Genomic DNA, 13695 nt, shown 5'->3' with positions numbered 1-13695 from the left:
GCAATAAGTCTGCTTCACTTCAGTGAGGTCTTCTGTGCTTTGTTGGTACTGTGGTTCCTGTTCCTGCCTTCCGAGTCTTGCTCCTGTCCCATCCTCTAGTTCCTTCAGATGGATCTTCTGGCTTCTGACCCCGGACTGGCTATCGGCGACTCTCTGGCTTCCGACCTTGGGCTGACTGTCATCATTTCTTCCAGCTGCGATTCCACCATCTTCACAGGGGTTCACCTAAGACCAGCCAGCCCCACGCACCCAAGGGCTCAACCTGCGGGGAACGGGTTGGTATTGACGAAGCTCTAGCCGGCCCCTGCATCAGTTCAGCCTTGCCTCCCGCCGGTAGGGACCTGTGGGGGTTTACCCTCACAGGTAGCACCAACTCCTCTTCGGGCATGGGGTCCACATTTTCCTCCGTGAACACAACATAAACCTGTTACCAGTTAGTTTCATGGAGCGTCCCCTAGTCCTACTGCTATTCAAAAGATAAATAACCATTCCCTATCAATTTGTTCCATACCACCACTTACCCTTCAGCCTTAAGAGCAGAGGCAAGGGGAGAGATAAGGAGAAACAAGGCAAGGATAAACAAAGTACAAACAATTTATGTAAAATATTTCTCAATAAAATTGTGCAAGATAGATTATAAGAAGTTGCATAAATCACTGAAATAAGACACAACAAAATTAAAAACACAAGACATGAAGCTAGTGACGCTGCAGGCCACCAACAGGCTACAGTTCCCCAGAATCCAACCACAGGTCAGTGTTAGTAGGTTGGCAATGGCCAGGTTATCATCCAGCAAGGCCATGGTGACCTAGGCACCCGCATGTCAGGCAACAGCCTTGCTAGTTTTGATGGCTGTTTCTATTATTACAAAGCTTTTGTGGTAAGATAAGTGGCTAGGAGGGGCTGCTGGGTGTTGACCTAAGCATGGGAACTTGTATGGTCATCTACCCAAAATGGTAGAAAATGAAGGAGGAAGAAACAAAAACTGACTTGGATAACGAGCAATATCCTACAAGTGATCAGACAGCTGGCAGCCTGAGATTTAACCTTAGCAGTGTAGTTCAGAAAGACTGGATGGGCCAATTTGGCCTTTATCTACATTACTGTACGCTATGGTAGTTCATGTCACAGAAATACTCATCCCTTCCATAATGGCCTTATTGTTTCATTCCAGATTTCATAGAAGCAATTTCATGGTAGAATTTTTAGAATCACTTAGATCTTTTATAGAAGATCACTTCTGTTTAGATATAGTATCAGTTACAGATGAGTCAGTCTCTAGTGGTCTAGTCCAACACATGGCTGGTTTTATTGCAGCCAGTGGGCATCATTGTACATGACAGGAAATCTGTTGTGAAACACCAGTGACTCTGAAGAAGGATTAATGTCTCTGTAACCAGTCTGCTATGAAATGGAAAGATTTTGTACAAGGGATGAGTATCTCTGTAACCTGTTGATTATGAAATAGCAGTGGCTGAGAGGTTCATCTCGTATCTGTATTCCCTGTTTAGAGTGCACTATGAGGCTGATGCAAAAATGTTGTGCTGAAAGCGGGCACTGAGCGTTCAGCGCCCGCTTTCCTAACATTACCTCAGGCACCTCTCCTGGGGGCGAGATGCAATATTTAAATTAGGGCTCGCGCTGTCAAAAAGGCACTAGGGGCGATTGGGCGACCCTAACACTTCCTTGACAGCGTGCGCCCGAGAGAGGTCCACTGTCGGCTGCAAAAGGGGATTAGTTAACGCCTATACAACCCGCGTCCAACTGCGGGTTATACAGTGCACTCGGCTGTATTGCATCGGCCCCAGTGTAAGAATTTGAAGCACCCTTACTTTTGTGTGAAGGACTTTTAGCAGTTCTGGGGTGAGCACTGCCCAGTCTGAGAGACTTATTCTTTCTGGCTGTTCCTTGATTGGTAGTGGTTCTCCGTTTTGCAGGGCTGTAAAGTACCTGGATAGAAATACAGGACATATCTTAATGAATTCATGCTGCAAACTTTAATGCTTTCTATCATTTTGTTTAATGAAAGAGATGTAAAAAAAAAAATATAAATCCTTAGTTGTTAATTTAGTGGTCTATTTTTGTCCCATTGGGTATCTTATTTGCTCCTTCATTCTTCCAGTACTAATTGGAACCTTCTGTGCTTTCCTCATTGCCTCATTACGTTATCGGATTGCATCTGTTACTGGACCTCAGACGGTTAACTGCGGAGGAGACTTACCTCATTACTGCCATAGGGCCACCTGCACTTCAGGCAATACCGAGGGATTGGAGAGGGAGGGAGGGAGGGACAGGGAGACTTGAGTCTCGGCAATATGCAGCCATCTTGCACAACTGCCTGACTTCAACCTCCCTTTATTCCTTCTGCCTCTGCTACTGGAGCGTCCTCTACCACTTCCTCCTTATAGTCCCGGGTGATCTGAAATGCAGGAGCCTCGATAGAAGTCGGCCCTGCTTTCTCACATACTAATAATAACAGCTTGTTCTACTGTTGCGGCGCCACTACCACTGTGATGCTATCAGTGACAGATTTAGGTTTTTGCTGCTCCTGAGCGCTGTTGGTGTTGTCAGTTCCCCACTCCCATCTCTTTTCTGCCCCCCCTCCCCCCCAGAAGGTCAGGGAGCAGAGGGTCTAAGCTACAGCTTCTCAGTTTCCTGTGGCAGCTCAAGGGTAGATTCAGCGGCAAGACTTGGAAATCCTGAAGTACATTGGCAAACATTTCCATCTGTTATATTATATTATAAAAACAGTTTTCCACCCTTGTTTGTGTTTGTATAATTTATTTTGTTTTTATTGGGCGAGGCAAAGGGATCTCGAGTACTAGCATGAGGTGGGGGAGATCTGGGGGATGAGGAGGGGGCAGAATATTAGGGATGGAGAAAGGAGAGGAAAGAAATTGGGAGGAGGAGAGGGAGAAGCACCAGGAATGGGTGGGGAAAAAGGAGAGAGTATGGAAGATGGGGAAGACTGAGAAAGGAGGGAGGATAAGAAGTGGCGGAGAGGGAGAGAGGTTCCATGATTAAGGAAAGGATATGGGGGGGGGGGGGGGGTAAGAGGGAATCAGAGGAAGCAGAATCTAGCATCAGGAGTTGGGGATGGGAAGTTCCAGGGTATTGGGAGAAGGGAGCGGTAGCAAGGAAGGGAGGTTCCAGGATCTGGGGGACAGAATCCAAAATCAAGGGAGGGGGGGGTGGATCTGAATTGCAGTGAGTGTGTGGGCGGGCGGGGGGGAGGTGGCAGCAGAAGTGTTCCTACCTCTGCTGTGATCCCGCTCCCCCTTGCATTCCCATCCCTTCTCTAGGTTTCCACTCAGTCTTGCATACACACACAGAGCACCTTATCCCCCCTGTCTTACATGTGCATGCACTTTCTCCCCTCACCCTCACCCATTCCCCTCTTTCTCACACATAGACACACATCTCCCACTGATCCTCTCTTATTCCTTACCCCCCATGATCTTCCTCTCAGCCTTTCCCTAACTACCCCCGAAATGTTCTTCCTTTCCTTCTTCAGCCTGTCTTTACTCTCCAGCTAAATCCCCTCTCATTTCACCAATAATCTGTCACCCCCCCCCCCCCCCGCCACTACAATAATCCTCTCTCATTACCTCCTCATTATCCCCACTCTTATAAATTCCCCCCTTATCCATAACTCATAATTCTGTCAGTGCCCGCCGATCCGGGCTGTCAGGAGGAGGAGAGCCATGGTAGTGCCTCAGGTTGTGCCCTCCCCTGCCGGCCTGAAGCCTGACTCCTGCTTTTGGTGTCCCTTGTGGTTCATAGCAGCAGTTGGGCCCTAGGAGGAAGAGGTGGACACAGCCTGGACACTGTTGATGCTCTCCTCCTCCTCCTCCTGTCAACTTAGATCAGCTGCTGTGGCAGTATCGCCAGGGGGAATGAGGAGTGGGGAGGGTGGCCGGCAGGACTTAGGTCTTCGGCCCACACAGGCCACAAAAGGAGGGGAGGGAATGGGGGGAGATGCAGCCTGCCAGCAGCTACATTTGGAGGGGAATGGGATGTTGAACAGCAGCCAGATGTGTTGATAATTATGACTAAAAGACTCAAAGCTCGAACCCATAGGGGCCCACGCTGAGATTTTTCATAATTAAACTACAAAAACATAAGCCTTTCCTTCCCTGCCCCTCCCCCCATACCGAGAACAATCCTGCAAAAACAAGCATGAGTGTAACTGAGATCCTGTTATCCTTACAACGGGTACCAACCATGCAAGCAAGCACACAGAAATGGAAGAGCCAAGGGGCTATGCCATACTAGTTGACTCTTACAGGATCAATGATGAGCCAACTCCAATAAATAAATGCCTTACCAGTTTCTTGTTAAGGGGCATTCGACAGCTGTGTTCCACTTGCTCTGTCTGCTCCAATCCCATCCTCTCCTTCCGTTCCTTACACAGGACAGGAGGGGATGGGCTGCGTTAAGGAGTAGATCAGCTCTTCTTTTGTGCTGTCTGCTCCAGCCTCACTCATTTAAAAAGTATTTATTACCCACTCTTCCAAAAAAAACAAAATGTTTGGGGCAGGATACAATGAAACATGCACCATTTTATAAAACATCAGCACAGTCAAAGACAACAGTCTGATCTATGCATGTTGCCTGAGATGGGAGGGAGGCTGGAGCAGGAATCAGAGGGCTCTTCTAGGCTGAGAGAGAGATTCCGCACAGTGGGGAGAGGCGGCAAATCCCTTTATCAGGTCCTGCCACTCCCAGATTTTTGCCATCCTAATCACAGGCCTATTGATGAATCCAGGTCTAGGCGCTTCATTTCCAAAGCTAAGTTGCATACCGGGTTTAATATGCAGCTATAACTGTGGTTACTGTAGAACTGAGGGCTCTATAAATAAGCAAATCCCATAATATCCGTGCTTCTCTGTAATTTTCTGACTGTCATGAAATTTCAATTATTTTCCTGACTCTGAAGATCAACAACAAGTAGTAGGTGCTACCTGTTTTTGTTTTTGGACTGACTTGTATGTTTGTGATATGAGAGAGATGCTCCCTTCATCATGTCAGTACAGAATTAGCTAAGAGTAAGCAAGGCTGCATTACAGTGATGGTGGTGGTGTTTTGATCAAACCTGTAAGGGGAAGAGAATCTTAAACCATATTACGACTCTTTTAGAGGGAGCTTGTTCCAATATACTCAAGAACAAGATGCAGCAGGAATCTGAAACAGGGCTTTTTTTATAGGGATTTTCATATTTGTTACAACATGAGAAAGGGAGTGAGTAATATCTCCTCAGAAAAAGGACTAGTAAAAATAAGCAACTGAACAGAAAGTGACTATAATATAGTACTTGAACCGTTACGATAGAACAGTGGCTCCCAGTGACTTTCCAGTAGATTGCAGACCTCTATGATTTGGGCTTTAACGTACAGCTGTTGGATATCTCAACATCTTTTAATATTACCAATATATTGACAACATGTCTATGTCTTGGAGTGAGAGAGAAAAGAACTTTAAACAGTTTACAGCTGTTTTAATAGTTTCAGCTTTCTAAACAAACTCCATCATTGTAATGCAACCTGCAATTAATTAATTAATTAATTAATTAATTAATTAATTAATGACTCACAACAGATACCAGATCTGGCCAGAATGGTTCATAATTATAAAATTACAATCAATATAACACTCCTTCTTACTCATTAAAAATAAAATGGCCCCCTCACTTTAACAGTAAAATTATTAACAACGACGTTATCATTCTGCCCATCCCAGCTAAACCCTTCCCCACAGCTACTCAGAGGCATGTCTTATAATGGAAAGAGCTATGCCTTCACCTTTTTTCTGAAACTGAGATAATTCTGTTCTGGTTACTCATATGTTTATTTATTTGAAATACTTATATAAACTGGAGTGAAGGCAACTCTGCTATACCTCGGTATATAAAAAAAAAACGCTAAATAAATAAATAAATAAATATACCGTCTCTTCATCCTTTTGAAAGTTATCCAAGGCTACATACAAACATACACCAATAATATAAACAAAGGAAATATGCATCCTAACATTACAAATAAATACTAACCTAAAAAGAAACTACTGACCAATTAAAAAAACACAATTAGAAGCTGTGACAACCTTAATTCAGACATCCAATCTAGACAGGAATTTATCAACTATTATGCAAAGCCCAGACAACGATCATTTCTGACAGCTCCAGGAACATGTAAAATCTCTGTAGAATTGGTTAAGCCTTAGAAAAGAGAAATGTTTTTAAGTGTTTCTAAAAATTCCTTGTCTTAGAGCGTCAAGGAGACGGGTCTTGTTAGAAAGAACAACCTGTCTCATAGGAGGGATCTCTCCACCTCCTTATATGTTGGTATTTGAAGTAACTCTGCTTGACTGGACCACAGACAACAAGTTAGAGTATGCCATTCCAGCTTCTCTTTACGGTATAGAGGACTATTTGTCCTCAATGTATGAAACACCAAACATTAGTCTAAATTGGGCTCACAGTTGTATTGAGAGCCAAAGCAGCGTTATGAGTAAGGAGAAGACAGGTGTCCCTCTGGGGCAACCAAGGTTGGCTCTTGGGGAAATATTTCAGACCTTCTGCTACTTGTGGGTGAGCCTCTCTGGGAGGCCAACATACAAATAGTTGCAGTATTCCAAGTGTAAGATCATTGTTTTCTGGACTACAGCTCTAAATAGTTGTTGGTCTAAACACGGACAGAGTTACAAGCTAATCTCAATTTGACAAACGCAGTCTGAAATGCATGAATGATTTGAGATGTCATGCCAAAGTCTGAATCCAAGAGTATTCCTATAGATTTTGAAGCCAGCTTGATAGTGCCAAGCTCATTGTTGAGTAGAGAGAGGACCAGCCCTGACACAAACTTCTGTTTGTTGCCTGACTTTCTGACTACCTATTTAAAACAAAACACACTAAATAATGTACCCCCAATAGTTTACTTCTCCCCAATACTTTTAAGTTTTAAAAATTTCTCCAAGCAGTACTTACTGATTCTTTCCAGCCACCAGTAAGGTGATCCTCTCCTCTCAGTGCTCCCACTAGTCTTCAACTAGTGAGGTGTTCTCTAGTACATAAACAAGCAACTCATCTGGAAGATTTTTTCCAGGAATCAGTCAAATTAGTAGTAAGCTTCATTTTTGCATATCACATCTTAGATCAGGGAGATTAAAAGTATCAAACTATGATAACATTTTATTTTCTGTCTATATTGATAGAGCAATTCCACTCGAATGAGGAATCAATCCCTAAGAAATCAAATTGAAGATCTAGGGGTAGATTTTAAAAGGTAGAGCGCGGGCGTATATGTGTGCGCGCTACCCAGCACGCACACATGTACATCCGATTTTATAACTTGTGCACGTAGGCGCGCGCTAGTTATAAAATCCGGAGTCAGCGCTGCCTTCTCCCGTTCCCTCCCCCCTAACCTGACCTTCCCACCCCTTCCCCTAACCTTTCCTCCCTCTAGCCCTACTCTATAACACCCCTCAAAATTTTTATTTTACCTTGTGCGCCTGCCTCTGGGCAGGCACAAGTTGCGCGCACAGACAGCCTGCCGGCACACGATCCTGCAACAGATCGGCAATGGCCGATCTGTTGGAGGCCTCCGGCCCTGCCCCCGGACCACCCCTTTTGTAAAGTCCCGGGACTTACACGCATCGCCGGGCCTTTTTAAAATAGGCCCGGCACGCGTAACCTTTTTAAAATCCAGCCCCTAGTATTTTAGTTTAAAAGTATGTTGCAAAGCAATCAGCTTCTTGTAACTTAAAGTAAGAATCCTTTGGGCATGATATCGCTACCACCTATGTGCCTGGCCATTGTAAAAAGTTTGTGTATAATTACTAGCTGCTCAAATCCTATTGTCATAAAATTTACTTGGCTTTGAAAAATTCAACCAAATAACAATTAGCAGCAGTCTCCCTCAAGGACCACTAAAGCAGGTAAGATCTAAACAACTCAGGGTCAATTTTACTATAGGAATAATCCAACTCTTGAATAACGTTTACTGCCTCCAAGTCATATAACACCACCAACTGTAAAAGATCTCAATCACCAAGAAAAGAAATAAAGACCTGGGCCAACACGTGAAATGTATCATCCACATACAAGTTGAAATCCTTGCAGTGACAACATAGAAATTGCTTCTAATAATAAATCTAATTGTTCTACTTTTAGATTGGGAAGGCATACCCATAGAAACACAGACATGACAGCAGAAAAGGACCAATGGTCCATCCAGTCTGCCCAGCAAGCTTCCCATGGTAGTATTTGCCATGCAGTGCAGATTACCCCCATGTATCAGTCATTATTGCTTGATGTGCTTTGCTTATGGACTTGGCCAAAGAAGCAGTCCTGTGTTTTTTCCTTAATGTCTGCGCATCAATACCCCAGACTGTAAAAAAAAAAAAAAAAAGTCATGGCTCCTATTGGTTGTCTCTGAATCCAAATTCCTCTTTCCTTCCACCCCCACCCCCATCATCAAAGCAGAGAGTGATGTTATAATTGCATCATCAAGACTTATTAGTTAAGGGGAGAAATCCCACGCCTTCTGTTAAGGGTAGTAACAGCTGTTCTGTGCATGTTACCCCCATGCATATCAGTTCTGCAGACCATAAAAGATGGTGCCCTCATTGGTTGCTGTCTAAATCCAATTTCCCTTGTTTGAAAACATATCCTTGTTTTAGAATTAGTGGTGTAATGGATTATGGCTCAAAATTGGTGGATTTCACATGTTGATGGGTCTCATACTACCTGCCAGTTTTGAAGTATGTACAACCAGTGGCTGTCATTTCTAAGGGGGCTGTGCATAGCCATGACTTCCTACATCTGCCATAAATGAGATGAAGGGAGAAAAGTTGTGTAAGGTGTACACTGTCAACACTTTATGATGAGTGGTACATATATGTGAAAGCAAGAGAAGGATCTTGTGGAAAACGTACGCTATTGATGCTATGCAACCATGAGAGAAGTGTGGGGCTGAGAGAATGCCCCTGTAAAAAAAAAAAAAAAAAAAAAAAAAGAATACTATATTCCTTTTTGGGTACACTCTCTCACAGTGTAAACCTTTTCTACTTGATACTTCAGAATTTAATTTTACTTTTGAAGAGAAATAAGTGAAGTTTTTGAAAATTCTTTTGCCTTAGCTATTTCTACCAGTACAGATGAAAATTAATCAGGGGGTTGCTGGGCTTATCATCATCATCATAATTATACTCCTGTGCTGGCACCACGATAATGTATTTCTCGAGAACAAATTCAGCAAAAACTCAGAGAAGATTTTAGGGAAAATATGCAGAGACATGGCTTTGGGAATGCTGGCCAACACGGATATGCAGAAGAGGGTGGTGTGATTATTGCATTACATATTGAGTACATATTTTGACTCATTAAGGATTTGTTGGATTTATGGTCTAAAAAGACCCTGGCAGCTTAATTGCAGCTGTCAGAGGAACCTGGAATTATTCATTTCCATCGAGCAACTTTCAGTTTGTCTAACTTATCTAGTAAATAAAAGCAATTCTGCTTGAAAGAAACCAACACTTCCATCTTCTGTTTCTTTTCTTCTTTTCATTTATTTAGAAAAACTAACTATATGGCATTGGCAAGTTGCTCTCTCCTTCTGACCTTGTACAGTACAGATTAGACAGGGGCTAATATCTTCTAATTCATCAATAGCAGAGCATAGAACCAGTCAATGCATCATTCTTTTGGTTATCATACAGTTGGTCCAATCACTTTATTGCCTCATGTAACTAAGTCCAAATACTTAAGCAACTCCCCTTTTTCATCCATTCTAGGTTTCATCAACCATATCATGTTGGGTGTCATTGCAAATACATTTGCAGTAAGAGGCACTGCTAGCCCTACGTGATGGCTACTGTTTAAAGCCTCCCTAAAAATAAACCTACTTCTAAGATAACAACTTAGAGAACAGAGAACAACTAGCTCTGCAGAATAAAACATAAAATGTTCCACTGTTTCTCAATAAGGCTGGCGTAGAATATGGAGACCTCAGAACCCCCCCCCCCCCCCAAAAAAAGGGTTTTTTTTTTACTCTGAATTCCACAGATTTTCCACTTGTTGCAATATATCCAAACCTTTGTGTTTTCACTCAAAAGAAAAGAAAAATCTCTGTGGGTGTTTGTCTATAGGGTCCTTCTGTGTCTGTTAGTGTGTGTGTGTGTCTGTTAGTGTGTGTGTGTGTGTGTGTGTGTGTGCGTGCGTGAGAAAAGGGTTAGAAGGGCATACGTATCACCAGCATTCCACAGCATCTAACTCCATCCCATAGTAAAGCATTTTTTAAAATAAATAATTTCAGAGATATGAAAAAATGATTGCAGTATGGAACAGGTGTGTGAGAGTGATGGGTGGTATGTAAGTAGGGGGTATATGTGGGGGAACTGGTAAGGATGTACATTTGTGGCTGTGTTTGGAAGAGAGGGGTTTTGGCTAAATGAGTGTGTGTGAAGAGGAGAGGGTAGATATGGGAGGAAGGTATGCAGGTATGAAATGAGTCTGTGGGAGTGGATATTTTTGGGTTTAGGGGCATGTGTGTGGGGGGATCTGTGGCTGTTTCAACTTTTTTTTTCGTCTGCCTGTCTGCTTTTCTTTCTCTGGATCAAGCTGCAGGGGGAGGGGGCTTTTGTAATGGAGCAGATGCCAACATTCTACAGTCTCCCATAGAAAGTGGGGTTTTATTGGAAGGATTTGTACTCCAAATATACTGACTTGTTGTTTATGGTTTTTTAACTCATCTGAGAGATTTCCATTTTCTTCCTACATGCCAAATTTGGTTACTTTCTGTCCCTTCTTTGAAGAATTATTTTGCCTACAGATAGTTGTACAGACACTGAACCCTTTTATGTAATTCTTTCCAACGTTCCATATGTTGGTATGGCAAAACAGTAGTTTCACAATAAATGTTCTTGTTTGTCATTTCTGTTCCAAGACGCTGAAAATCCTACTCCCACCAGACCCCAATCTTTGGCTTTTCGGGGTCGACAATTCCATACCAGTGCCACTTCCCGCCCCCACATGCTCATTTATTGCCAAAGCTGGAGCGGTGGGGAAACAAAAAGTTCTAGCTCAATGGTTAAGTTCTGAGAACCCCAGTTATGACCATTGGTTTAGGAAAACGAAACGAAACCTCCGCTCAACCAACAAAGGCCTTCTGAAAATCCCACCTACGCACTCCAAACAACTAACCTCAACCCATGAAAGAGCCATATCCCTCGGCATCCCCAAACTCTGGAACACCCTCCCAATGGAACTAAGAACTCAACCAGACCTAAAAACCTTCAAAAAGGAACTTAAAACCTGGATGGAGGAGTACAGAGGAATGCAATTTGAAGGAGTGTGGAGTGGTGGAGATGATGGACTTGGAAGGCATGGAGATAGAGAGGCAGGGAGGGGAAAGGGAATAGATAGGCGAGTGTGGCAGGAGGAGGACAGCAGGATAGAGATAGACAGACGTCAGGGATGTTGGCAGGCAGGCAGGGGGAGGAAGGAGGGGGGGGGCAGGAGGTGGGAGCGAGAGTCAGGAGAGTGACACTGCCTCTCCAGAAGTAGAAGTCGCAATCTGCTCATCTGGCTGCCAGGGAGCAGATTGGACTTGACTTTGCGCATACAAAGGCTACCAATATTTTAAATATTTTATATTAGTTTTAAATTTATTGTATACATTTTATAGTTAATTTTACAGTTCTAAGTAGAAACTTATATTTTGTTCTTAACAGCTATTTATGATTTTATACTGTGTAATTTTAGCTGTTACTCTTTTATGAATTATTGTATTTCTTGTACCCTAACTTGTAAACTGGTGTGATGGTTAGTCTGAGTCATCGGTATATAAACAACAATAAACTAAACTAAACATAAACTAAACAAGTTTGGCAAAGATGTCCAGGGCAGCCAAGGGCCAGATATGGCACACCATCGCCCAAGCCATATCCCAGTGCTGCGTAATGAAGAGGACCAGAGAGCAGGTGGCCCACTGCTACTACAACGTAAAGGCCCAGCTGAAAAACAAGGCGAACCACAACAGGTACCAGCGTCAGACGGGAGGAGGAGCCCCTTGTCCAATAGTCCTCACACCCATGGAGGAGTGTTCATTCAGTGGCTGGGACCAAATGTTTTTGAGGGGATGGACGAGGACCTGGACACAACGCAAGCCAGAGCCAGTAAGTTCACATCACCTGTAAATGTCAAGTCAGTCTGCTACAGATGTCCACATATTTTGGCATAAGATACTCACATTGATGGATTGATGCAAAGTGTACATCTTATGCCAAGCAGTACATGTGCACTTCTTAGCATTCATATTTATGTCATCTTCTTTGTTTTCACAGCTGTCGCCCAAGAAACCCTCGGACCCAGCCGTGAAGCCCCAGGGACCAGCAGTGAAGCCCCAGCTATCTTCATCTTCCTATCTCGAGGCCCGCCTAAGTCCTGCCGGCCCTGGCACCCAAAGGCTCAACCCGAGGGGAACGTGGGCTGGTATAGGTGAAGCTCCAGTGGTCTCTAGCTTCAGCCCACTCCACCTGATGATGGTGGGGACCCGTGGGCCCTTGCCACAGGTTGTGTCAACCTCACCTCAGCCCAAGGATCCACCTCCAGCGCAACACAAACTCTCATAAAAGTTTGAATTATACTAAAAGGTTTCAGTCCATAGAATTCCTTTGATCTTTCAAGAATCTTAAAAAAGGTTCCCAAAACTTCTGCACCTTGTCTGAGCCACCCATAACCTTTTCTTGACAGTATCTCCATTTCCACTATCTTACCCACAGCTGCAAACTAATCCTTCAGTGTAGGAAAAGACATACATTTCCAGATACTTAAAATAGTTTTACTTCCAACAAAGCATAATTTCTGGATTAGACCTCACCCTGTATAGTTTCTGGTATAAATATAATATGTACATTTTCAGATCATCTGAAATTTGTGTTCTAGTTAGCACTTCAATTGAACTTCCATAGTCTCTCCAGCATTTTTTCAAGTTAGTGCTATCAATATCGTATAGTCTTATTGAAGTGAGGTAAGTCCTCTGTAGAATATGACATTGTTGATCAACTATATTTGCAGAAACTGAAGACTTCCACACCTCTCCTATAATTTGCTTCCTGTCCTCCTACTCTCGCCAATCTTTTTCCCAAGCTTTTATTATCAAGCTCATTACATCCTCGGGTTTATAAAGGGCTTTGTATATTCAAGCTTATCTGTCTCTTAGAAATATTAATTCCATAAACCATTTTAGCCACCAAAGTAGGGAATAAGTATTCTTCATTATTATCCTTTGCTAATGCAAACATTCTCAACTGTAAAAACAGACAGTAGGAAGCCTTGAAGTTCAAATTTCTCCTTGAACTTCCCATATGCAGAAACACCCCTCAGTAAATAGTTGTGAAAGTGTCAGGAGAGAGGATTTCTATATTATGTCCTTTACATTCCTCTGCATAAGCTTGTCTATTTACTACAAGCTAAAATTGGAGTATAGTCTGAAAGCCTTTCAGAACTCCATTTCTTACTGTATAACTACCATTTCTTAGTGGGTGTCATGGAGCCATACATCCTACCTGTAGGGTAGCCATAATCTGTTTTCCTCTTTCCTTCCGTTTTTCCCAAACTCAACCCATTGTTCACTAGAAAAGGGGTGATACCATTGCACCAAAATATTGAACAGAGAAGCCAAATATTCTTGAAAG

General features: G+C 43.1%; 2 protein-coding genes across 3 annotated transcripts in view; one reads left to right on the top strand and one right to left on the bottom strand.

The window, feature by feature from the left end:
• Window positions 1-13695, top strand: part of LRRC20 (leucine rich repeat containing 20) — a 384326-nt gene that overhangs the window by 247733 nt on the left and 122898 nt on the right. The window lies entirely within an intron of this gene.
• LOC115095421 (ropporin-1-like) overlaps window positions 1-13695 on the bottom strand; it is a 62018-nt gene that overhangs the window by 31369 nt on the left and 16954 nt on the right. Inside the window, exon 4 of the mRNA XM_029609043.1 lies at window positions 1833-1950. Coding sequence (XP_029464903.1) covers window positions 1833-1950 — 118 coding nt within the window. The remainder of the gene's footprint in view (window positions 1-1832; window positions 1951-13695) is intronic.

This window comes from Rhinatrema bivittatum, chromosome 7 (assembly GCF_901001135.1).
Source record: "Rhinatrema bivittatum chromosome 7, aRhiBiv1.1, whole genome shotgun sequence".
Classification (NCBI taxonomy): Eukaryota; Metazoa; Chordata; class Amphibia; order Gymnophiona; family Rhinatrematidae; genus Rhinatrema; species Rhinatrema bivittatum.
This window is presented reverse-complemented; position numbering and strand designations above follow the sequence as displayed.